Genomic DNA, 25,453 nt, shown 5'->3' with positions numbered 1-25,453 from the left:
ATGTATGTTCATTACTATTAGAGGTACAGACAACATATGACCTACCCAGATGTACGCCCATTTATATGCCAGCAGTATTCTTTAGTCTTCAAACAAAACTCATATTTTTAGTTCTTATCTTATTTATGTGCAAACAATTCTCCCTGAAAGATTCTCAATGGTTTGTAGAATTCTTCAAAACTTATAGGGGTTTCTAGACATGCATACAGAAGGATGGATATAAATGGCTCTATCAACTTTGGAGAATAAAAGTCCCATCTAAGTAACCTACTATGTCATTTATGCAAAAGTTAAACAAAGCAGAGGTAACTTACAATCTTGTTTGATTGCCTCTCAGGTTGACATAGCATTTGATAGATGGCTTTGGGGGTTACCTCTGACTTTCAAATACATCATAAAAGGCTCAAGTAGGAAGTAACAGGTGATAATCCATCATGGTTGCTTTCAGTTTTCCCAGTTTTATTCAAGAGATGGAATCAAAAGGCAATTTTAAAACGTATAAAAGCCAAGTATAAGGAGACTGTGAAGTGACAAGTGTATTTCTCCATTAAATGTAATATTGCTAAGCCTTGTTTGATAGCAGATCGGTTTCTCCAAATTCTACCTACTCCTCTGCTTTTCTTGTTCTAGCTAATGCTTCTGTATCTAATCTACATGTCTAGCATAGGGCTAACTGTAATAAGCAAACTAATGTACAGGTTGTCCTCGACTTAGGACCACAATTGTACTCAAAATTTATGCTGTTAATGAGAGATTAAGTGAGTTTTGCCCCATTTTACAACCTTTCTTGTCACAGTTGTTAAGTGACTAACTTCAGTTACGTTATTAACATGGTTGTTAGGTGAATCTGGCTTCCCCATTGACTTTGCTTGTCAGAAGTTTACAAACGGTGATAACATGACCCTAGGACACTACAATTGGCATAAATATGAGTCAGTTGCCAAGCAACCAAATTTTGACCTCATGACCCTAGAGATGTTGCAATGGTTCTAAGTGTAAGTCATTTTTTTTCAGTTCCATTGTAACTTCAGTACTAAATGAACTGTTGGAAGTTGAGAACTACTTGTATTTATATATAGTTTGCTTAATTATTCTACCTTTTTTTAAAAAAAAATGAATTATGACTGCTGGTTTCAGGCCCCACTCTAAATCGTTATCTATTAAGAAATTATCTGGATGTAGTTAATTTATCAGTATCTAACTTTAGTATGTATTTTGCCACTGTCTCCAAAATCTAGATTTTAAATTCCCCACCCCCCACCCCTTAAATTGCAATAAATCGCTGTAAAAACCTGTTTCCTAAGAGTGCAGGAATTCCTGATAAGTTGACATGTCTGGTCTAAGCACAGACCGAGCCAAAATTGGGCCAGAAGAGGTGACAGGGGGCATGGCCACAAAGTTGACAGCTCAGTCTCTAAGCAAAACAGACGAGACAACCCATTCTTGCACTCTCCCGGGAACACTCAGGAGAAAATAATGGTGATACAATGTTCTGAAAAGAACACTGCTTCCCGTTTACAATTTTTAAAAGACCAATTGATAAGCCACAAGGCTTATTGGAAGAATGCTTTGTGGACAGATGAGTCCAAAATAGAACTTAGAGGTTTTGAATGAAAAGTGTTTGGCAAAGGCAAACATTGCATTCCAATATAAAAACCTTTTCCCATCTGTGAAACATGTTGGGAGTTGAATGGCCTGGCAGATTTGCTAAATTAAATAAAAAAGTGATCCGACTTCCTCCTCTTACCTCCTCTCCAATAATATCCTGAATATACAGCAGCAGATGGCTTCTGAGACCATTTTTTTCAAGCTCCCTAATAACCATCCCAATTACAGTCCACTCAGTACTGTAGATTCCATTCTATGTTAATTAAAATTTGCTACAAATATTTACAAAGACCAAACATAATATAAACATGCACACAGCATTTAACTTTCAAATATAAATGATTACTTGGTTCTTTTCCAAACAAGGTAATGAGGGAAAACATTACAACCTTTAAAAATATAGTCTGATGCTCTGAAGGAAAAGGGTGAAAAATGAGGTTGCAAATTAAGGAAAACAGCTAAAATCTGGTATTATTCCTGATTGCTTGTTACCAGATTAACTACAGATTTGTCCATTGAGTTTAAAAAGTTGCAATGACACCTGAAGAGTTTTTTTATTATAAATAGCAGGGGTTAATTGCCAGAAAACAATATGCTCAGGCTGCATGCAGCTTCAACTCTCTTTCATGACAGAGGTTGCAAAATTTTAACTTCTATAAACTATTTTTTCATACACAAAAAAATATTCAATAAACAACTAATATACTCTAGGCCAAGCCTAATCTGTTTGAACTGTTTTCTGCTATTAGAAATTACTAATGCCATTTCTATTACGTCAACTTTAATTCAAAACAGACATAAGCATTACTTTTTTTTGACTGAGAGCCCTTTCAAAAATAACTTGCCATTTGGAATTATAGTATTCTTCAGAATAACAAAATACTGCATTTTTCGGAATATGCACCTTCCCCCTCCTAAAAGAGCATGAAAATGTTGGTGCATCTTATACACAGAATACAGCCATTTTTGGCCTCCTCAAGCCCAGCCCACGCATCCCATTTTTGCAAAAAATGTGGAAAAAAATGTGCCATTTTTCACAAAAACAGAGGCTTTTTTGCCTTACCTCAGTCCCCAGCAGCACTCTGTAGGCTACAGCAGGGCTAGGGCAAGGCAAAAGTGCCCCCGTTTTTGTGAAAAACAGGCCATTTTTCACAAAAACTGGGACCTTTTTGGCTTGTCCCAGCCCTGCTGAAGCCTGCAGAGTGCTGCTGGGGGCTGAGGGAAGGCAAAAACTTTTTTTCTTACTTACTTCTTCAAAATCTTTGTGTGTCTTATACACCTGTGCATCTTATAGTCCAAAAATACGGTATGTGGATTGTTCAAGCACTGTAAACTTTTAAAATAAGTAACCGAATCTTGGTCTTGGCCCTTTTTTTACAGTAGAAATGATCAAAAATACATACTTAATTCTCTGGCAGCATGCTAGAGCAAAAAGCACAGAGCCAATATATAAATCAGGATCAGTAAATTACTTAGTTCCAACTCCTGCTGAAGGAATCTAGAATTAAAGCATACTGATGTTAGATACAATTTAGCTTCCCTCTGAAGACTAACTGTGAAAGAAGAAACACTCCTTTTCTAACACTTGATAAACTAGGAAAGTGATCTTAAAATAGTGTTACTATACTTCTTCATGATGCCAGTTGATAGAATTGCTGAGGCCTCACTTGTGGATGCTTGGTCATAATCTCATCTGATTTACTTCACATTGGATCTATGCCAACATGCTGTGTTGCTTGCAGTAAGGGAGATGGGCTGCAATTTTAAAAATGCTGTGACTAGATTTCTGGGACATTTGGTAGAACTGCATTGTTCTCCATAGTTCACCACATCCTAATGACACTGCCACTTGTGATCTGCGACTACATATTATTTGGTCTAAATCCCACTTATACTATAGGTAATCTGGTCATCCCACTATCTGCTAACTGAAGATACACTATGGTTCCTCATGCTGAGATTTGGCAAAAGCCAGAGGAAATCTTGGGAAAACTAGGGAGCTTAATACAAATTTCCAACAACAGGTGGGAAAGATATACCGATATGTCTGAATTCAGAATGTAGACAAAGAGAGTAAGAAAGGAAGAACAAAACGTATTTTATAGAAAATTATAGCAATCATGGGGACACTCCAAACTTGTTTCAATTTAATAAGGAACAATGTAAGGATTTGATAACATTAAATTGTTAATGTGATCATGTACATATAATAGCAATCAGTATACGTGTGTGTATATAACTTGTCCAACTTGTTATGGTGGATAAACGGTGATGGAGAGACCGAGGTGGCGGCTTGACAGACCTCTTCTATCGAGGCCTGTGTTGCCCACGCCGCGGTCGTGGCTGCACTCCTGGTGGAATGGGCTATAATGTGTCTTGGTAGTGGCAAGGTCTACGATTCAAAAGCTGTCCCAATGCAGGCCCTGATCCGGCAACCCAGAGCGGATGGGGTTCCCTTGTTGCCCATTGTGGCTGGCTGAAAGGAAACGAACAAGGCTCCTGTGTGTCTCAGCGAAGAGGTTCTCCTAATGTAGATGTGGGTCTGCCAGGTCTCCTGCCTTGGTTGACTAGTTCCCATATTGGCCACCTAGCCTTGAAAAGAAGGTATCTGAATAAGGAGGGCCGAAAGAGGCCCATGAAGGCAGGTTGGTCAGGGGTCAGCCCCTCATCCTCAGACAGGTCTGAGTCCCTGCGAACCTCTTCCTCCCCGATAGGGAAGCCTGACTGGGGGATACTGAGGGAAGGTGATCCACGTGGGGCAAGAACCCCCGGGGGTCCTCGGCCTCCCGAAGACTTGAGCCTATCTGATACCTGAGAAGAGGCTCTGTGTTGCAGGCCTGCAGCAATCCCATCTGATGGCCTCAGTGATAATGGCCCCCATGTTGGGCGGATGTACAGTCTCTGAAGGCAGAGGCCTGCTGCCATCGGAGTGAAGACGGCCTCTGGAATGGGGCTGTTATGCCTGGATATTTGTTGTCTGGTGGGTGGAGTGCCAAAGAAATCTGCACCTTCCTCAGGGTGGGATAAGGAAAGTTCCTCCTCACTGCCAGGTGACATCTTGACCTGCTAGGAGCTGTCAAAAATGAGGGGCAGCTCTGTGAAGGGGTGGGGGCTGACCTGCTCCATGGAACACTTCTGGCTGCTTTCCTCTGGGCTTTGGCAAATTCCTGGTCTCGGGCCCTCTGGCTCTGGCTTTCCGTCCTTTCCATGGCCTTAGAGGCCTTCTTAGAGTGCCCTCTGGACGGTGACTGAGGGGCTGCTTGCTTCCTTGCAGGCCTGAATCCAGAGGTCCTGAAATGGCTGCCGATGCTGAACTGTGCCTCAAAATGGTGCCCGTTGTATTTGTGCCTCTTCAAAATGGTGCCTGTCACCCTCGGTGAAGCAAAATGGCATCTGTTGCTGTTGGAGGCCTGAGGCTGAGGCCTCATCGGGACCGCTACACAGCGTTTCCTGTGGTCCTAGGGTCAGCGTTCCGAATTGCCGCTGAATGAGGCTGAAGCCCTGGTCGCTGGATTGAAAGGCTGCTCTAACCTGATCTTTAAAGGGAGCAAGCCTCAAGTTGTTGAAGATAGAAGTTGTTATTGTTGTAGAAATGTAAGTGAGGAGAGAAAAACACATCTAGTCCTAAGATAGACTAAGTCTAAAAGCTAGGAGGAGCTACCAGAGGAGGAGTGTCATCACAGATTGCAGACTCAGTCCGACTGGATGACAGACAGAGTTAACTCAGTCCTGGATGCTGTCTCCATCAACTATAGAGAAACCATGAGTTCTCATTCTGCCTTAGGCATGACACCAACTGGGTGACCTCATGCCAGTCACACTCACAAATCTTAGGAAGCGGCCAATGTCAAACTACTTTGGAAATCTTGACAAGAAAATTACAGGACTTGTCTAGGCAGTCACCAGGAGTCATCCCTGACTTGAAAACAAACAGACACACACACACGCACACACAAAATAGCACATAATCCCATCATATACAACAAGAACGAAACAGATATCCCTGTGCAGGTTATTGTCCAATCAAAGATTACCTACTTATTGTAAGCATGCCATCCAAGAATATCTTCTCTCCTAATTTCATTATACTCTAGTTTCAGTTCATTTGTTCATTACTACTTTCTCAGCAAAAAGTCCCAGGATAACTTAAAACTAAAAGAAATTCTAATGCTACCTGTCAAATTTAGGATAAATAGAAGCACCAAATAAAATGAAAATATACCTTAATGTATAATTAAGAACATTAATGCATAATTAAGGAAAACACTAAGATTTCAACACACTGATTGCAAAGTTGCTAGATGCTCAAGCAAGGTATTATCTGAGTATGAAAATCCTGGGAACTTGTCCTTTTAATATTATTTGAAAAACGTACATAATTATTCAAGGGCATACGTTTTTTTGATTGCACATTTAATATATTCTTGTATGTGGCAGAAAAAGTAGAATAGAAATACTGCAGTAAAAGGGATAAAAGAGTAACAGGTCTGGAGAGTGTGAAGGAAAATAGGTAAATTTCAGCATTAATTTTCTGTAATACAGGTAGTTCTCGACTTACAACTGCAACTGAGCCCAAAATTTCTGTTAAGTGCGACAATTGTTAAGTGAATTTTATCCCATTTTATGATTGTTCTTGACAGTTGTTAAGTGAATCACTGCAGTTATTAAATTAGTAGAAAAATTGTTAAATGAATCTGGCTTCCCCACTGACTTTGCCTTTGATTTTAAAAGGTTATCACATGACACTGGGACATGGCAACTGCCATAAATATGAGTCAGTTACCAAGCAACTGACATGATCACATGAGCATGGGAAGTGTGAAAAACAGTCATAAGTCAGTTTTCAGTGCCACTGTAACTTCAAATGGTCACTAAATGAACTGTTGTAAGTCAAGGACTACCTGAATATTGTAGCTAAATACCAATTGTAGGTCAGGCTGTGACAAAGGAAGAATAAGATAATATAATTTCAAATAGATTGTTGAAGCAACTTCCATTTGTTATCCTGCCTTAAAACACACAGAATGAAAGATTTTTTCCAATTTATTCATTTATACACATATACACACACATGCACATCACATGAGTTTAGTTGAGGCATTTATTGCTGGTTTTGTTTTGTTTTTAAAGTTTAGTGTGTCATTATTCAAATGGCATCATGAATATTCTTTCTGCCACATATTTTAATCTATTCTTCAGGATGGATATATTTTGATATTCAAATAACAATGATCCTTTAAAATGCATCACTTACCAGTAACTACTATGCTGCTCATATTAGAGTTCGGGCTATTGAGTACACTGCCTGAAAGAAGCTCGTCAGATCCTCTCTAAGAAAGAAAGAAAGAAACAATAAGAGTTTGCCATCTAAACATACAAAATCAGTATTAATAATGTCAAAATGACATTAAGTGAAAATCTAAAGCAAGGAAACTATTTAGAGAGTTATCAATTTTTTCACTAAACTTTCAGGTGTCCTTTTAAAAGATATTAACTTATTTACATCTATTTTTTATTCAGATAAATAATCTGGTCAGGTGAGATTAAAACAAAAGTTACTTATCCAAATCCCCATGAAAATAGCAGATAAGAGATCTAAATTAGAAACATCCCATTTGAAAAATGAGAAGCAACTAAATTAACAATTTCCAAAGTAGTGAATGCTCTTGAAGCTGTAGATATACAGTGTTTTTTAAGTTTGCAAACCCTTTTGAATTTTCAGTATTTCAATATTTTTCAATATTTCTGCATAAATATGTCCTAAAAGGTGATTTGTTCTTCACACTAGTGCTAAAATTAGACAGAGTGAATCAAAGTAAACAAATGAGTCAAAAACAAATGAGTCAAGAGCATACTTATTCACTGATTTATTGAGGAAAATGGTGAAAACGAATTTCTTCTGCTTTAACGATTTTTTGGTTGTATGACATGTGTTTTCAATTGTCTCGATGAATGACCCAGTTCACAGACAGATACCTTGACACTTTCCTGTAGAACCTGCTGATACAATTCAGAATTCATAGTTCTACCAATGAGGGCAAGCTGTCCTGGTCCAAAGTCAGCAAAGAAGGCCCCCAAAGCATGATAATGTTACCATGTTTCACAGATGGGATAAAGTTCTTCTGCTGCAATGCACTGCTTGCCTTTCGCCAAAAAGAAAACTTTTCATTCAAGCCCAAGAGTTCTAGTTTGGTTTCATCTGGACACAGAACATTCTTCCAATAGCTTTCAGTCTTATCCAAGTTGTCTTTCATAAACTATAGATGGGCAGCAATGTTTCATTTGGATACTGGTAGAGTTCAAACTCTTTTGGAGTTTTTTAACCTTTTGTTAGTTTTGTAAACTTTTCTAAACTGGCGAGCATTAATAACTGTTTTTCGTAGTCCACAGGCATTTCCTCTATTTGAGCCATGCCACACTTCCAAATACCTGTGTTGTGAACATCAGACTGACCTGTGGTGGTGCAGTGGTTACAATGTTAGAGTGCAGTGTTGCAGACAAACTCTGCCCACAGCCAGGAGTTTGATCTTGACCGGCTCAAAGCTGACCCATCCTTCCATCCTTGAGAGGTTGGTAAAATAAGGACCCAGATGGTTGGGGCAATATGTTGGCATTTGTAAACTGCTCAGAGTGCTGTATAGTACTATGGAGAGGTACATTCATACTCATAATCAATTATCATCCCATTGATTGAAATACATGACTCAAATTTCTCCTTCAGAAAAAGTTTAAGTAATTATAGAGTTTCACATACTTTTGCACTATGCAAATATGTGGTTTTGGATCATTTTCCTCAATAAGTAAATGAACAAGTATAATATTTTTTATTCCATTTTTAATTGGGTTCTCTTTATCTAGTTTTAGGGTTTGTATGGAGAACTGCTCACATTTTCAATCATATTAATGCAAAAATATTGAAAATTGAAAAAGGTTCTGAAACTTTTAAGCACCACTGTATCTTCATCTTCTTTTGATTTTCATGGCAAAGAAAAATGGGGAAAGTTTTAAAAGCTACCATTTTGCAGAGATTTTGAAAGACTCAAGAACTGAGGTCAGATTTAACCCATAGAGATTCCATATTTCCAATTTAAAGCTGCAAAAATCAAGAAAAAAAGTCTAGTGGTCAAGGAACCAGACAGAAAATAGGAGCTGTGAATTCAACTCCTGCTTTAGCCATAAAAACCAGCCTGGGTTAACTATGGACCAGTCACTGCCCTCTTGGCCCAACCCACCTTACAGGGCTTTTATTGTGGGGAAAATAGGAGGAAGAGGAGGGTGTGTTGGATATGTTCACCGCCTTAAGTTATTTCTAAAAAGAAGGCAGGATACAGAAAAATAAATAAGTCTCCAAAAGCAAATTAAGACCAAATGAAGCACTGGTTATACAAACTGATTAGGCACTTAGAACATCTTTCCCTTCCAGAAATGACTACAGCATTTTAGTGTTTTGATTTTGGAGCTAAAGTAAAGAAGGAAGATATCACACTGGGATATAAAATCATACATTTGTATAAACAATATGAATGAAGAGGAGCTTTCTTCCTCCCTTCAAGAAACAACCCACTAAAACAAAATATAGGTGGAAACAGATAAAAGAAGTATTTCTTTACCAAATGCATCATTAAACTACAAAGGTTGATGCCATAAAACCTGGTGATAACTATCAACACTGGAGGACTTTTATTATTAATATTATTTAAATTTACATACTGCCTAATTCTCAGTAATTCTGGGAAATTTATGAATTGTTTGCAACATTGAAAATAAAACTTTAAAAACATCAAGAAACAAAAAGGGCGAAGAATAGGATTATTAATAATTAAATTAATAGTTGTATAATGCTTCCTAAATCATAGATAACTGTAAAGTCACATGGTTGTCATTTTCTTGTTCATGACTGTGAACTTCCAAAGAATCGGTTGACCAATATGTAATGCAAAATACTGAAATAAAGGGGCCTTTCCTTTACAGGTAGTCCTCAACCTATACCTACAGCCTTAGAGAAAGTGACTTACAACCCATCCTTCAATTATGATCATCACTTCGCTTCTATAGTCATCTGATTGCAATTTGGATTAGCAACTGGCTCATGTTTGTGATGGTCGCAGTGTCTTTTGAGATCATGATTTGTGACCTACCCAGTCAACTTTTGACAAGCGAAGCTGGATTTGTGTGAGTCCCTTAACTGAAGTAAAAAGGATCCAGTCACATGGGACTTGCTTAAGAACCATGCTTAGTGATTGAAATTCCGGTCCAATCATGACCATAAATTGAAGACTACCTGTATTATTCTTAATTGATAGTGCTGGGATTATGTTAATATTCATTCCCACTTAATTGCCATATTCCACACTATTTGGATTTCCACCTACTTTATTGCATTGTTTTTAACATGTAACAGGCTGAACAACAGGCACAGGAACTTACTGGTTTCATTTGCACATCGTGGAATAAAGACATATCCAAAAGCATCCTTTCCCACAAGCTAGGGCTATTTAATTAAACAGGAGACACCAAGTTGTTGAAAAAGAGAATCATAGATTTTCCCTGACCTGATATGCCATTATTAGACAGTAGCAAAATTGTTTTATCTTGACTGAATTACTTTTGTTAAATATGCACACTCTTTTTCAGGGTAATTAATTGTGCAAAGCATAGAATAAGAATCAGAAGTAGTAATAGCCTGTCTTCGAACCCTGGTTTGTCAAAGGAGGGACAAAGCAGGAAGCTAATTTTGTTATGTAACATTTGCTTTTTCAAGCTTTACTAAATTCTCAAGAAAACTAAAGAGTAATGATTCTGTCCATTGAGCTCAACTTCTGTATGAGCAACTGAATATTTGCACAATTATCTTCACTACAGCATGGAAATAGTTCAATTTCGCTTTCTTCTAGGAGGTTTTTTGACATCCCAATGAGGCCTTCAGCCCAATTCCCTAACGGTCTCCCATCCATATACTAAGTCCAACTGCTGAACTTCCACACCTGGATAGGATCAAAGATGTAACAGTTTCCATATGCAAGAGTCAACTTATTAGGCTCCACACATGAGCATATTTTGTCATATGAATGCAACAATTTGGTTTGAAAGATGATGTTTTTAATAAATACCTGAAGGTTTGATTAAGATTTACCCAAAATTTAAGATAGGAATATTTTATAACCTTCACTTAGCTTTATAGAAAACTGCAAAATTGTTTTTGTTAGCCTCAATTCCATGAATATACTGAGTTGCCATTGTATTTTAAAATAGTTTCCATCTATGTAAAGAAGGTTATATTGACAGTTACAACTGCTTCTTAAAATGCTTTTTAAGGACAGTGTAAAAAGTTTGTAGTATAACTTTCCAAGATTTTTGGAAACCATTTAAATAATTTTCTTGCAATGTAGTTGAGTCACTGATTCTCCTTTAGTATATACTTCTACACTATAGACTTTCTCCTTGCCAGTCTTTCCAATGCCACAAAAATGTTAAAATTAAGCTGATTGTGTTTTCCAGTTTTCAACTAATTTCTTTAGAAAGTAAAGTTGAGATCAATATGAAAGTCAAATATTGATTTTAAAAGGTATCTGACTTCATCTATAGCAATGATTACATGGAATCTCTGAATATTTGTACAATACTTAACATTGAAGAATATGATATAAAGCATAATAAACTACCATGCATACACTAATTCCTATGCTGATAAATAAGGAAAACTTGGCATGCACTTGTAAAGTAGAACTGATCATTTATTATGAGAAAAGAGGGGCAAGAGATTGGTAACAATTCTAGGCTAAATGTGACAATAGCAAGCCTGCAACCAACAACAATCCAATCATCCCCTATTATCTGACTTTGTCACATCAGATATATAGTCAGCTCAAGGAGTTTGCCTCATTCCAAAAAGGGCCAAAAGAAGGATTAGAGATTATTTTTTCTAGATGATTACATTTACCATACACTCATCATTCTTGGGGATGAGACCAGGCTGTCAAGAAAGTCAAAGTGGCATGTTTGATCAAGTGATTGAAACCATGTCTCGGTGCTTCAATACATCATATATACATAAAAAGGGTTGAGACTTTCACTGCCTTATTGCATCCACCATTTTGACACATTCCTTTTTACAAACACCATTTATTTATATCCTTAAAGAACTACTACCACATTTTTCTGAAAATTTCATAGATTACTCATTGGAGCACAGAAAACTCTTCCAATGGTTCTGCTTAGAGGAGTTCGATTAAACTAAATGATTTTCCTTGAAGAAAGGTACTACAGCCACCCGCCCAAAAGCCTTGTTTTTAGTTTGATTGCCCTCTTTAACAGTTTAGAATTATTCAATTACTTCACTTCTTTCTTAGTTTCAAAGGAACCAAAATGTTTTGCTTTTTTCTAGTATTATTACTTTGCATATGTTAAGTAATTTACAGTTAACAGTTACTGTTAATTACATAATTACTCTGTTGCTTATGGAATAAAGTGGATATCTTTCCTTACCAGTAATTGATTATCAGTGATGATGTTGACAAAATAAACTATCCACTCACAATTGTCTGAACATGACAAAATGGACAATTCTTTCATTTGTATTTAAAAGTGTCCAATAAGTTCTACAGTATTATTTAGAGATATGGATTTGTGGGGGTTTGAGTTTGGTTGTTGTCTTGCAGACATTTCATTACCAAACAAGGCAACAGTAGAGTTTACAGTTCAAAACTTCTGAATATGTTATAATCCCCCAGAAAACCAAAATTTTCATTTCAAAAATCTAGTGCCTCATGTAAAACTTTAGTCTGCAACCAATATTAGCATAATGTGATGCTTTGTTTTTTCTCAGTAGCTCACAATGTAATATGGTTTATCCTTATAGGTAAATCACACCAATATGATTTGTTTCAGAAAACAGCGAAGTATTTTGGCTATGTATTCTGTGCAAATCAAACTTTTATTTAAATTAGGGTTATGTTATATGTAGACTAGGATTATAATTTCTCTAAGATAACAACCAGAGTTGTTTCAGTTGAAAAAAAGTAAGCCTAAAGGAGAGGTCAGAAATAGATATACCTGTAATGTAACTGAAAAGGAAAGCAATGTGTTAAGACCACATTTTTCATACAATACAGCAAGCCTAAATTTTACTTACTACAGCGTAATCTCTAATTTTAGAGACACATTGTTTAAGGACAGTATTATTTAAAAAAATCAAAATTAGCCCAAATAAAAAAAAACCTCCCTTTTTACGACCCTGTAATTTCTTAAGTCAAGGTAAATAATATTACAAAAGTTATTCTCCACACTCTAATTATACTATATTCTCCAAAAATGCCCCTACTTACACAAGTATGTGCATATATCATATAAAATCAAAATGTGGCTTACTTTTTTCTGATTTTGTATGCTATATGGATCCAATCTAACAATTTATGCCTCATTAGAAGGTATTCAGCAGTTACAAATTCTCTTTCTTTGGTGGTATGTTGTTACATTATACTTCATTGATTTAGATATAAAAAGCCCCTTCCTAATATTAATATTGTAGTATTATTAACAAAAATCTTTACAATTTTGCTTATACTGTATTTCAAACTCTGATTTAAGGAACAAGAGTCTTCAAAAATGGTGAATATGCTTTGGATATTGATCCTAACTTACTCAGAGTGAAATTTTGATCTACCAACGGTTTGCAGAGGATACAAAGTCCAAAGTTAAATTAACCAATCAAGACAAGGAAAAAGGAAAAGCAAACCAAAGTTAAGTCCATAAAATAATATGCCAAGCTGTTTAGTGAATAAAATTGTTTGGGGAATGTCTCCACGCACTCTTAGACATAAATCATGATTTACAAAGCATAATGACTAGATTTACACTCCATCAAAACCAAACACGACAAATCATGGTTTAATACAATGTGTAAACCAACAGATGTCTGAACTGTTAAGTATTAAAAGCACAGGGCAAGAAAAATTGTGCAGGCAAAGGAGTATACATATTTACAGCACCATTCCATTACTTGAGATATAAAAATTGCAAAGGCTATGTCTAGACAAGGCCTCTAAGAATAATAAAAATAGAAGGCCTTAAAAATGTTGCTAATATTGCTTAGAGATTCTTTTCCCCCCAGTACTATTGTAAAAACCCTGGATTAGAAGTGTGAAAATTCCTTATCAATTATCTCATTTCCTGCAAGCTTTTCAATGTTTTAATTCATTTCATAGTTGGCTGCAATTACATTTAGATTCTGGTGCTTATGATAAATAATTTGGGGGGTTTCTACTAACTTCTAGGTTGCTTGAAGTTTCTAGAAAAAAAATGACAACCAATCACCAAGATAATAAAAAACAAATTTAGAAATAAATATTTTTAGACCAATGCTTTCATTATTCAACATTGTAATTTAAATTGATTACATACCTTCACACCAACTGCAACATCAGTAACAATGCTGGAAAGAAAGAAAAATAGATTTTAGAATAGGAAATGTATTTTTCTCCACCAAGGCAAATGTTTTTCATAAAATCAAGTATTCAATTTGCTATTTAACTTCCTGATTACTTAAAAAATAGTGAAATTGGAATACATTTGCATTTATATTTTCATATGACATATTTATTAAATTTATATGCCATCCATGTCACTGATTCAAACAGCACTATCATATTAAAGGTAAATTATTGTGTTGAACAAGAAACAAATTTCTTCTTCTTTGCTTTTTTCCTAGAACTTTCTAGAGAGCTTCTCAAAATCTGTTGTGGTGGCTCCCATCCTCCATAGCAGATTGGATTTATGGTTAGCTACATAAAGAAGCTTCCATACAACTGAAATTGGTACAATGAGAAAACTTGAGGGGCTACCTTCTCCCAAGAAAATCTGCCTGTCCCACATGCTCACATGGGGAGGTTCCTTCTTTTAAATATGAATAAATATATACAGCCTTTTCTATAATTGCTCTTGTTCTCTGAACAATCTTCCAGCTGATGTCTGACTGGCCCCCAACTCTGCTTGCATTTAAGACTTGGCTTTTCTTCCAGGCATTAGGGACCCATTTAGTTATTCTGTTGTGGTGGTCAGTCACCATTTTTTCTGCATTTTATGTTTATCTATTTTAATGTTATGTGGGATATTGATTTATGGTTTTTTGTTGTTGTTGTGTGCTGCTGTTGTCCCTATTTAAGACAAGTCCAGACAGGAAACCAGAACTCATAGTTTTGGTATTTCCTTTATTCTCAGGTTACAATAACAGAATATTGCAAGACTGAAAGCACTTTCCCAATCCTCTGCCTTTACTTTTCCAGAGGAACAGGGAGGGTATCTTCTGAGATGTTTTCTCCATCCTAACAATTAAATGGTATATGGTTTTCTGCCTAAAGATGTTGGACTTGAAGACCTCCAAGGTCACTTCCAACTCTGTTATTCTATACTGCTTTGTACTGTTTTCATTGATCAAACCTTTATCTAGGCTGTGGCTCTTCCTTCTCATTCCCAATGTTCTTCCTCACAGCCCACTATATCTGCCCAGAATCATATTGAGTTGGGTGTCCTTATAAACTTAGTTGATTAAGAAGTGCAATTAAACAGACTGCTCTAAACCAAGTTATTTTTTTACACATTGTATTAAATGCTAACTTTAAGTGTTTTGATTCATGGCACAGTAAATAGCATCAGAACAAAGAATACCCTATATGACACAAACCCAGAATTATGATAAGAAAAGGGGTTGAAATTAATATATTTTAAACACTGTAATTACCGTATTTTCACGACCAAAAGCCGCACCGGATTAAAAGCCGCAGTATCAATTAACGTTAATTTTTTAAACTTTTTCCACATATAAAGCGCACCGGGTTATAAGCCGCGCTCAGAGACCCGGCTCCCCTTGGTTCCTCATCGAATCACGTGCGCAGGTTGCAACTTGGAACTCCGTCTGCCCAAGTTGGGGCATTTTCTGGCTTGGGACGCTCCGGCGGCTTCTTCGGGAGGCAGCCCGCCGGCTTCGGCGAAGGCTGGGACGGAGAGCGCGGCGACCGTGGAGCATGTGTAAAGTACTTTCGCCCCCACGCCGGCCCCCCTCACCGCGCGCCGGCCTTCGGGGATGAAGGGGCAGGACTTCCCGGGCGGAAGGCATGCCTGGCTCTGCGGCTCCAGCCCCAGCACCTTTCGGCCGAGCCTCTCCCGCCAGGCGGCCGCCTTCCTCCGCTGAGCGGCCCCGCGCAGCCTCGCCACCCCGGGAGATCGCCAGCGCGGGGGGCTGGGGCGCCGCGGCCAGGGAAGCCAAACCGGGCGGCGGCGGGCAGGGCGCCCGGGTTGCGGTCCCCGAGGCGGGCGGGTGGGCGCACGTGGCAGGCGTCGGCTAGCGGGACGTTTCTGGCGTGGGAGGCTTCGGGCTCCGCTGCTCTCCCGGCTCTTGCCCGGCCGGCGTGGTGTGCTGGGAAGACCGGCGCCACACCGGCCACCCGCGCGCCCTTGACCGGCAGCGCAGAGCCGGCTGGGGCGCGGAGCGGAGTTAGGCAGGGCGACTGCCGGGGCGGATGGGGTGCTCGGCGCCGGCAAATCCTGAAGGGCTGAGCCGGTCAGCCGTCCCTTCTGCCGTCCCTTCTTGCGGCGGCGGGGGTGACGGAACAGCTCAGTCTATAGGGGCTGGGAACTGGGTGGTTCTCTGCTCGCTCCCCGGTCTCCGACTGAGAAAGTAGCGAGGTTGAAAGGAGAGACCCGAGGGACGTGTGCATGCTTGCGAGCTTCAAGTTTGAGCGTCGGGAGGGAGAGATTTTCTATCTTTTTTCACACATAAAGCGCACCGGGTTATAAGCCGCACTGCTGGTTTTTGATAAAATTTTAGGATTTTCAGTGCGGCTTATGGTCGTGAAAATACGGTATACTGTAAAACCTAACATCTTAAGTTCCCTTAAATTATATTTAAATGAAATTAAATACAAACAAACAATTCCTTTAAAAATTGGGGAGGGGGGTTGTCATTATATACCTAAGGGAGATATATTTGACCCCAAGACTGGGTTTTGATAACAGTCTTATAGTATAGCTATCACAGAATCAGTTTTTGTATAAGATCTCATTTTATGAAAATCATCATAATCATGCTTAGATACTTCTCAAAATCCCAGTGATTATAAAACAGGGTGGTTAAAAATTGATGATTTTTTTTTAAAGTCAGATGTTTTTATTTAAATCGGATTTTTTAAATTTAAATTGGATTTTTTTATTTAAATCAAATTTATTTTAACAAAATCTTTTTGGAATAAAAATCTAAAGATAATTTTCTATTTAAAGTATATTAATAATTTAATTTATTAGCATGAAATGAAGCTTAGTTATGTAGCATGAAGCTGTATATTCTGCAATATTGGGACTGTTTTTTCAGTCAACAGAAGGTCAGAGGCTGCCGGACAGAATGACAGTTGCTCTTTAAAAATTGTGATTTAAATCGAGTTGATTTAATCAAGCCTTTTTATTAATGATTTAAATCATGATTTAAATCAAATCTATCCTATTATCAAATTACACTGAATTATCTTAGAAAACACATCTGAATAATGAAGTCATTGTTACCAAATGGATTATCAGCAGCATGTCAAGCAATAATCATAATATCATGTTATGAAGGTAACTTGCTAAATTTATTTACCAGCATGTACTAGAAATCTAACAAACCAAGACCATGATCAAGGAAATTAAGTTAACATTTATTATTTATTTATATAAATGTATTGGCTACCTAACTCTAGTGGATTTCTGGCAGTGTAGAATACTAGGAGAAAAAAACCTAGCTAAAAACATAAAATCAGACACACAGTCCAGAGTAAAATAATCTGAACAATAAAATCAACAAAACAAAACCAAGGCATTAAAAATATCATAAGAATCAAGCCTGGCCTGGGACCACACTGGGGGGGGGGGGAAGAGGTTGTTCTAGAAGGGCCTGGGATAGGTAGTTGTTGTCTAATGGTGCGAAGGTTATCACTGCAGCATGCAAGCTGTCCCAAATAAAGCTGTTTGTTTTTTACAATTGATTGATGATGTTCAAGTGATGCTATACATGTTTTGAGATCACCTATCGCTATTGCTACTACCTTTGCTTTCTTTTACAATATATTATTTTGAAAAAAATGAAATCAAAGCTGAATGGTAGGATTATCATTAAAGCAATTAATACCTAGGCAGTCCATTATTCTATATTGATTGGACCCAAATGGAACTTCATAACTTGGATTGGAAACCAAGAAAAAATGACAATGCACAAACCTTGCACCCCAAAAATGGCATTGATCAATTGTATTTGGCAAGAGTTGAGGAGTATAGAATTCCTACAAGTGAAGCAAACTGGAGGATGAAAAGTATAGCCTGAATGACTACTACATTAAGAAAAGCCAGAAAGTCTTGCTGAAGGAAGTCAGTCAAGGAAAATTATTGAAAACAACAAAGGTGAAGACTGAATATAGAAAAGAAACAAGTGAAAACAGATTTGTTAATTAGAAGAACAAGGCAATGCATTGTCAATACTTGAAGAAAATAGATTCAAAACCCCATATGGAGTTGGTTAAAATCAAGACTGTTAAACAAAGAAACTAAAGGCTTTATTTTAGTGACTCGAGAACAAACTTTGTCAACTAACTGCATTATGGTGAAAATACAACAAGCAACAAAGAATGGCAAATGTCACCGCTGTAGTAAAACGTATGAAACAATTGACCTTTTGATCAGTGATTGCAACAGGAACAAAATTTTACAAATTACAAGTAGTGTCATAACTGAATTGCCCGAGGTTTGGATTTAAATATAGTAAAAACTACTGGTACCATCGGACTTGAGAAGGTTTTGAAAAATGAGCAGGTCAAGTTATTATGGGACTTATTATGAGATCCAAACAGAGAGGAATCTGTTCATAATAGCCATAAGACCAGAGGGAATTCTAAGAATAAATGGCAGTAGAAATTCTGAACATGGAAAACCAAACAAAAAGGAAACAATCCAGTTTTGAAAAGATCTATAAGAAACCCCAATAGACTATAATAAAAAGCTGGATGGATAAAAGAATATGAAGATGAATTTAGTAAAACCAAATGAAAAAACTAATAATTACAGAAGAAAGGATTAAAAATTAAGAACTGGGCATCTCTTGGAAATTATCAATTGCATGGCTTTTGGCTCAAATATCTGATTAACTTACATTCAATTATAGCTAAATATGTTAATAAAATATTGCACAAAGGAGACATCAGCAACTAGTTATTCTGGTAAAATGTACCTGATTCAAAAATATCCAGCAAAAGGGACACCACTAGTAAACTATAGGACAATAACATGTTTTCCTACAATGTTGAATCACTGGCCTAGTAGCGGACAATATCCAAGGTTATTTAGAAGAAAATAACACTCTTCCAATAAAACAAAAAGAAATAAAAGTAAAAGCAATTTACACATAGTCTGGATGTGTATGTGTGTGTGTGTTCCAGCATAACTCTGGAACGCCTTGAGCAATTTCAACCAAAATTGGTACACAGATGACTTACTCTCTGGAAACAAATATTGTGGGGGTAAGACACCCCTTATACAACTCAGGGGAGGGAGGGGGTGTTGTTAGGATACACCCTGTTGTGCCTTCAAATGGCTTCTACTGTACTGCTGTAAAATGATTCAGCCAGTGGAGTTGCCATGGTAACGGCTGCACAGAACTCCACAAGTGGCCTTCCTCTGGTAAGGAGGAAAATCCAACATTAGAAATTATATTAGGTCCAGACATTTTCCCCCTATAAATAAATATCCGGAAAATGCCGGGTTATTAGCTAGTTATTATAAAAAAGACAGTTTGATTCATTACCACATAGATGAATTATCAAATGTTTGCAAACAACTTTTGTCAATAAAACCATTAGAATGTGTATAGACAATAATGAAGTAACGGAAGACAGAACTGGTGGTTGGAAATGAAATATACCGGTTTGTCTACATTAAGAGAGACACCTTTGAGGGTGACTTAGTATCATCCTTATTATTTGTAATTGCTACAATATTTGAAGAAATCAAATATTGGCTACCATATTACAAAAATGCTAATAAAACCTCATGTTTGCTTTATATGGATGGTCTGAAACTTTATGGAAAATCAGAAATCGAAATCCAGTCACTGACAAATACAGGTAGTCCCCAACTTACAACCATTTGACTACTCAAAGTTACAATGGCACTAAAAAAAGTGACATGACTATTTTTCACATGAACAATGTAGCATCCCTGAGGTCATGTGATCAAAATTTCAAAGCTTAGCAACTGGCTCATACTTATATGTTAAATAAATGACTCAAACAAATAACTGGCTTATATTTATGATGGTTGCAGTGTCTTGGCATCATGTGATCAGAGTTTACGATCTGACAAAGTTAAAGGGGAAGCCAGATTCACTTAACAACCATGTTACTAACTTAATAATTGCAATAATTCACTTAAAAATTGTGGCAAGAAGGGTCATAAAATGGGGCAAAACTCACTTAACAACTGTCTTGCTTAGCAATAGAAATGTTGCACACAATTGTGGTCATAAGTCATTATAAGTAAGAATATTCAGCACAAAATGTAGCAATGAGATTTGGCCTAGAGAAATGTGCTATAAAATATAATAAATTGGGATAAAAACACAAACAGTAATGGAGCTGAAATACTGAATGGCCCAGCCATCAGGCGCCATCAGAATGAAGCCTACATCTGAGCATTTTACAGTTGGATAATATGAAGCATGGGACAAATTAACAATGTGAGAAGTAAAGAATACATCCAAAGAATGAGAAAAGTGCTGAAGAGAAAAAGCCACAAATATATGGTCCATACCTATGACACAAATACCCTGTTTGAATTATTAATTGGACACAAGTTGAACTGAACAGTTTGGACTGAAAAGCAACAAAGCTAATGACTATTCACTATGTATTACATCCCCATAGTAATTTTGACAGATTATATGTGCGGTACAGAAATGGAAGCAGAGGTTTACTTCAAGTCAAATGATCAAAGAAGAAAACCGATATCTTATATAAAAGATAGCAAAAAAGGCATCAAAGCAACTTCAAAATTGGAACTTAATGAATGTATAGGAAATAAAACATGTATATTGAAATAATGTACAATTATTTCAAAAAGAATAGAATGCTGGCAAGGAAAAGCATTGCAGTACATGGTCAATTTCTACAAATGATCAAGGGAAAAATGGAGAAAGGTAAAATCTGGCAATGACTTACAACTGGCACATTAAAATAAGAAACTGAAGGCTTGATTTTGGCTGCTCAAAAGCAAGCTATTCAAACTAATGCAATCAAGGTCAGAATTGAAATATCATCAAAGGATTCAGACTGTGCAAGGAGGCAGAACAGTAGATCATATACTCAGCTCATGCAAGATCACACAAACTGATTATAAACAACAACATAATAGACGCCTCCAAACTGGAACATTTGTAAAAAAACAACAACAATATGATATGCCAGTAATGAGAAATTGATGAAAGTTTACAGTTGAAAAAGTAGCAGAAAAAGAATTTTGTGTCATTTCTGAATACAAACTGATAAAGTCTTGGCTCATAACACACTAGAAATAACACTGGTTGAAAAAAGGGAAGTGTGGATTGATGTGGCAATACCTGGTAGGATAAAAGGTAAGGAATTGTGGAGTGTCAAGATCTGAAATTGTAAGATTATAACAAAAAAATGGCCTTGGTGGTTCCAGTTGTTATTTGGACACAGGGCGCCATACCAAAAAAAAAAATCTTATAAGGTACTTAGAAAACCTGCACATTAATAAAAATGTCCATCTGTCAATTACAAAAGGCCACACTGCTTGGATCAGCACATATACCATGCCAAAAAATTAGGACATACTTAGAACTTGACATGTATGAAGACCAACACCAGCTAAAGAACTGGCAGGTGTGATTTCACATTATTGTGTATAGTTAATAATAATAATATAGGTACCTCATTATTTCCCCCTTGACCAATTTTAAATCACTGACAGTTCTCAACCATTAATTCCCTAAGGCCCACCTTCAAATACTCCGGCATCCTCCTGTTTAAAGGGGTATAGAGCTAAATTTAAATACTGTAGAATTATAAGGGTGTTTTTTTAAAAAAAATACATCTTTCTTGATGTCCATGGCTGGGGCTGCTTGGCCTTCAATAAAAAAAATATATATTTTCCCCTTGACCAACCAATTTTAAATCACTTGACAGTTCTCAACCACGAATTCCCTAAGGACCACCTTCAAATACTCCCGCATCCTCCTGTTTAAAGGGGTATAGAGCTAAATTTAAATACTGTAGAATTATAAGGGTGATTTTTTTTTAAAAAAAAACCATCTTTCTTGATGTCTATGGCTGGGGCTGCTTGGCCTCCAATAAAAAAAAAAAAAATTCCCCTTGACCAACCAATTTTAAATCACTTGACAGTTCTCAACCATGGAATTCCCTAAGGCCCACCTTCAAATACTCCGGCATCCTCCTGTTTAAAGGGGTATAGAGCTAAATTTAAATACTGTAGAATTATAAGGGTGTTTTTTTAAAAAAAATACATCTTTCTTGATGTCTATGGCTGGGGCTGCTTGGCCTTCAATAAAAAAAATATATATTTTCCCCTTGACCAACCAATTTTAAATCACTTGACAGTTCTCAACCACGAATTCCCTAAGGACCACCTTCAAATACTCCCGCATCCTCCTGTTTAAAGGGGTATAGAGCTAAATTTAAATACTGTAGAATTATAAGGGTGATTTTTTTAAAAAAAAAAACCATCTTTCTTGATGTCTATGGCTGGGGCTGCTTGGCCTCCAATAAAAAAAAAAAAATTTCCCCTTGACCAACCAATTTTAAATCACTTGACAGTTCTCAACCATGGAATTCCCTAAGGCCCACCTTCAAATACTCCGGCATCCTCCTGTTTAAAGGGGTATAGAGCTAAATTTAAATACTGTAGAATTATAAGGGTGATTTTATTTTATTTATTTTTTTAAAAAAAACCATCTTTCTTGATGTCTATGGCTGGGGCTGCTTGGCCTCAAATAAAAAAAAAATAGGGCCTCGTGGTGAGTCTTAACATGTCTACAGACTTATCCACCCAAATATCAATGAGAGAGCCCTGGTGTGTGTGTGTGTGTGTTGTCTCCCAATGAGAGAACCCTGGTGTGTGTGTGTGTGTGTGTGTGTTGTCTCCCAATGAGAGAGCCCTGGTGTGTGTGTGTGTGTGTGTGTGTTGTCTCCCAATGAGAGAGCCCTGGTGTCTGTGTGTGTGTGTGTGTTGTCTCCCAATGAGAGAGCCCTGGTGTGTGTGTGTGTGTGTGTGTGTGTGTGTGTGTGTGTGTGTGTGTGTTGTCTCCCAATGAGAGAGCCCTGGTGTGTGTGTATGTGTGTGTGTTGTCTCCATATGGCAGACCACCCCACAGCCGTTTCCTCCCTTTCTCGGCTTTTTTTGACAGGCGGCCTTCCACGACTACAAAGGCATCTTTTTTTCTCTGTGTGTGGGGATTGGGGGGGGGGGGGGGAGAGAAGAAGAAGGCCGCGGAGCAGCTCCAAAAGGGGGAAACAAAAGAGCAAAGGCGTCTGCCTCCTGCTGGATCTCCGGCCCCCTTCGTCTGAGGGGAGGGGAAGGGGGTGGCTATTATAAAAAAGGGGGAGACGGGCGGGGACTTGTGGGGCGCGAGCTTCCTCCCCCACAAGCCCGAATGTAAAAGAGGGCCGCTCTGAGAGGGAGTTGGGGGGGAAAGAATCCACTCTTTTCAGCATTGAAGGCCTTGTTCTGGTTCAACAACCCCCCCCCCCAAAAAAAACACCCCTCCTCCGGCTTGGATAACCCGGCATCTCAAAAGAGACCCAGCCATAGGAGGAGGAGGATGCCTCATGTCAGCGCCTCAGTCGCTGCTGCGGGCCCAGTCCCTGAGAGGAACCAGAGGCGGGAGGGGGAGGGGAAGGAAGCCGCCTTCCCGTCCACCTTCCCGGCCTCCTCTTCTTCTCCCCCACCCCTCAAAAAAAAAAACACACCCCTTTTTTTTCCCCCTCTCATCCCGAAACCTCCTGGCTCGCACACCGCGAACCAACCGGCCGAGGATGAAGAGGGGGGTCTGAGGGAAAAGCCTAGCACAACAAGGGATGCGCGGCCAGTTCTCCCGTCAGCTACGAGAAAGGCGGGAGAAGTGGCGGCGGCGGCGGCGGCACCACTCCCTCCTCCCTGCCTTATTCCCGGCCGCCGTCCCTCATTCACTCCCTCACTCACCCGTCCATCGCCGAACAGGACAAAAGCGCTGGCGACCAGGGCAGGGAGCCGCGCAGCTAACGAGTAAAAAGAGAGGGAAGCGAGAAAATGGCGGCCGGGCCCCAACGGAAAACACCGAAGGTTGCCGAGCTCTATTAGGTTCTGCTCCCCATCAAATCGGCGAGCTCGTTTGTTCTCAGTGAGCATGCGCGGAGGTGGCTCGGGCATGCTCAGTCAACGAGACTGAGGGGTTTTTTTTTTTTCCTTTTGCCCTCAAAAGATTAGGAAGGTGTAAAAGACAAGGGAAATGGGATGTGCATACACGGGAATGGGGGGAAGACAGCGCTTCGGTTATTATAATATTGATTGAGGCAAATGGGTTTATTTACTCCTTCCGGTTTATATTTATCTATATAGAAAATGCCTTTCAGAGTAGCTCATTTTGATCTGAGAAACCCCTTCATACCTATACCAGGCCCTGCTTTTCTTTGGTGCAGTAAATATTGAGTAAATCTCTATAGGCTTTTTATTAAGAGTCCCAGCACATCTTCAGTCAAAAGAGACAGTTTCTTATTTATGATTAGCATATTTGTGACCCAAACCGTTAAAGGTGTTTGCAGTATTACTAAGACTCTATACTAATGTAGGAAATTATCACCCAGCCCTCTCCCAGAAAAATGAAATATCCTAGGAAATATTGAAAAGGCAGAATATTTCTCTGGATGTGAAAAGAAAGAAACGTGTTTTAAAAGACAGAATAGCTGCCTGTAGCTTCCTGCCCATCCCCACTGTCAATGGGCCATTAAGAAGGCCAAGCTAGTCCACTTTACATAATAAAGGCTTCTCCACTTCAGCTACAGGAAAGCATGATATAATATTGGCCCCAACTCACCACATGGATCTGAGAACTCAACCAAACCTGGATTCAAAACGCAGCCTAGAGAGTTGCCCCTGCATGGGCCCATGGGAGTCTGACAACCAATCAGAATACATTTCTTACACAGGAACAGGAAACAGAGAGGTGGGACTGAACAGGTTATAAAAAGCCTAGCAAGCCCCTCCTTCAGCCCTTCTCTTCTTCTCCACCAACATTGAAGCATGTGATCACCTTTTCTATTCAGGACTCAAGCCATGTGGTCCTGTCCACCAATAAACCATCTTTCCAAGCAAGCCTCCATGTCTCCAGTGTCTTTTTCCCCACTTGGAGCCGAACTCAGAAGGACATTTCTTTCATTAAAAAAAAAACATGTTTTAAAAGACAGAATAGCTGTCCGCAGCTTCCTGCCCATCCTCCTTTGTCAACGAGCCATTAAAGCCTGAGCTAGTCCACTTTAAATAATAAAAAGAGTTCTCCCCTTCAGCTCCAGAGTGATGGGATTAAGGCACAACCCAACACGCCACATGGCATCTGAGAACTCAACCAAACCTGGTTTCAAAACGCAGCCTAGAGCAGTGATGGGCAACCTTTTTGGCGTGGTGTGTCAAAAATCAGCAAAAAATTGAGCATAACTCGCGTTGTGTGTCACTTCGACAAAAACATAATTTTGCGCAATTTATAGTTTAAACTACAAAAATGTATAATTGAAATATATAATTGTATTTAATAAACCAAAAACAA

General features: G+C 38.4%; 1 protein-coding gene across 4 annotated transcripts in view; it reads right to left on the bottom strand.

Moving 5' to 3' along the window:
* The window catches only part of PTBP2 (polypyrimidine tract binding protein 2), a 69,041-nt gene extending 45,023 nt beyond the window's left edge, over positions 1-24,018 (bottom strand). For all 4 annotated transcript variants that reach the window (XM_087719289.1, XM_087719290.1, XM_087719291.1 and 1 more), the window contains exons 1-3: positions 23,857-24,018; positions 14,008-14,038; positions 6,863-6,938 (exon numbers count right to left, since the gene is read on the bottom strand). In XM_087719289.1, coding sequence (XP_087575415.1) covers positions 6,863-6,938; positions 14,008-14,038; positions 23,857-23,864 — 115 coding nt within the window. In that variant the 5' untranslated portion in view covers positions 23,865-24,018. The remainder of the gene's footprint in view (positions 1-6,862; positions 6,939-14,007; positions 14,039-23,856) is intronic.
* Between the last annotated feature and the right edge of the window lie 1,435 nt (positions 24,019-25,453).

Source organism: Thamnophis sirtalis, unplaced genomic scaffold, assembly GCF_051295495.1.
Source record: "Thamnophis sirtalis isolate CommonGarterSnake01/CBP01778 unplaced genomic scaffold, rThaSir2_p1.2 scaffold_7, whole genome shotgun sequence".
NCBI classification, from domain to species: Eukaryota; Metazoa; Chordata; class Lepidosauria; order Squamata; family Natricidae; genus Thamnophis; species Thamnophis sirtalis.
Note: the sequence above shows the minus strand (reverse complement) of the source record. Positions and strands in the feature narration are given on the sequence as shown.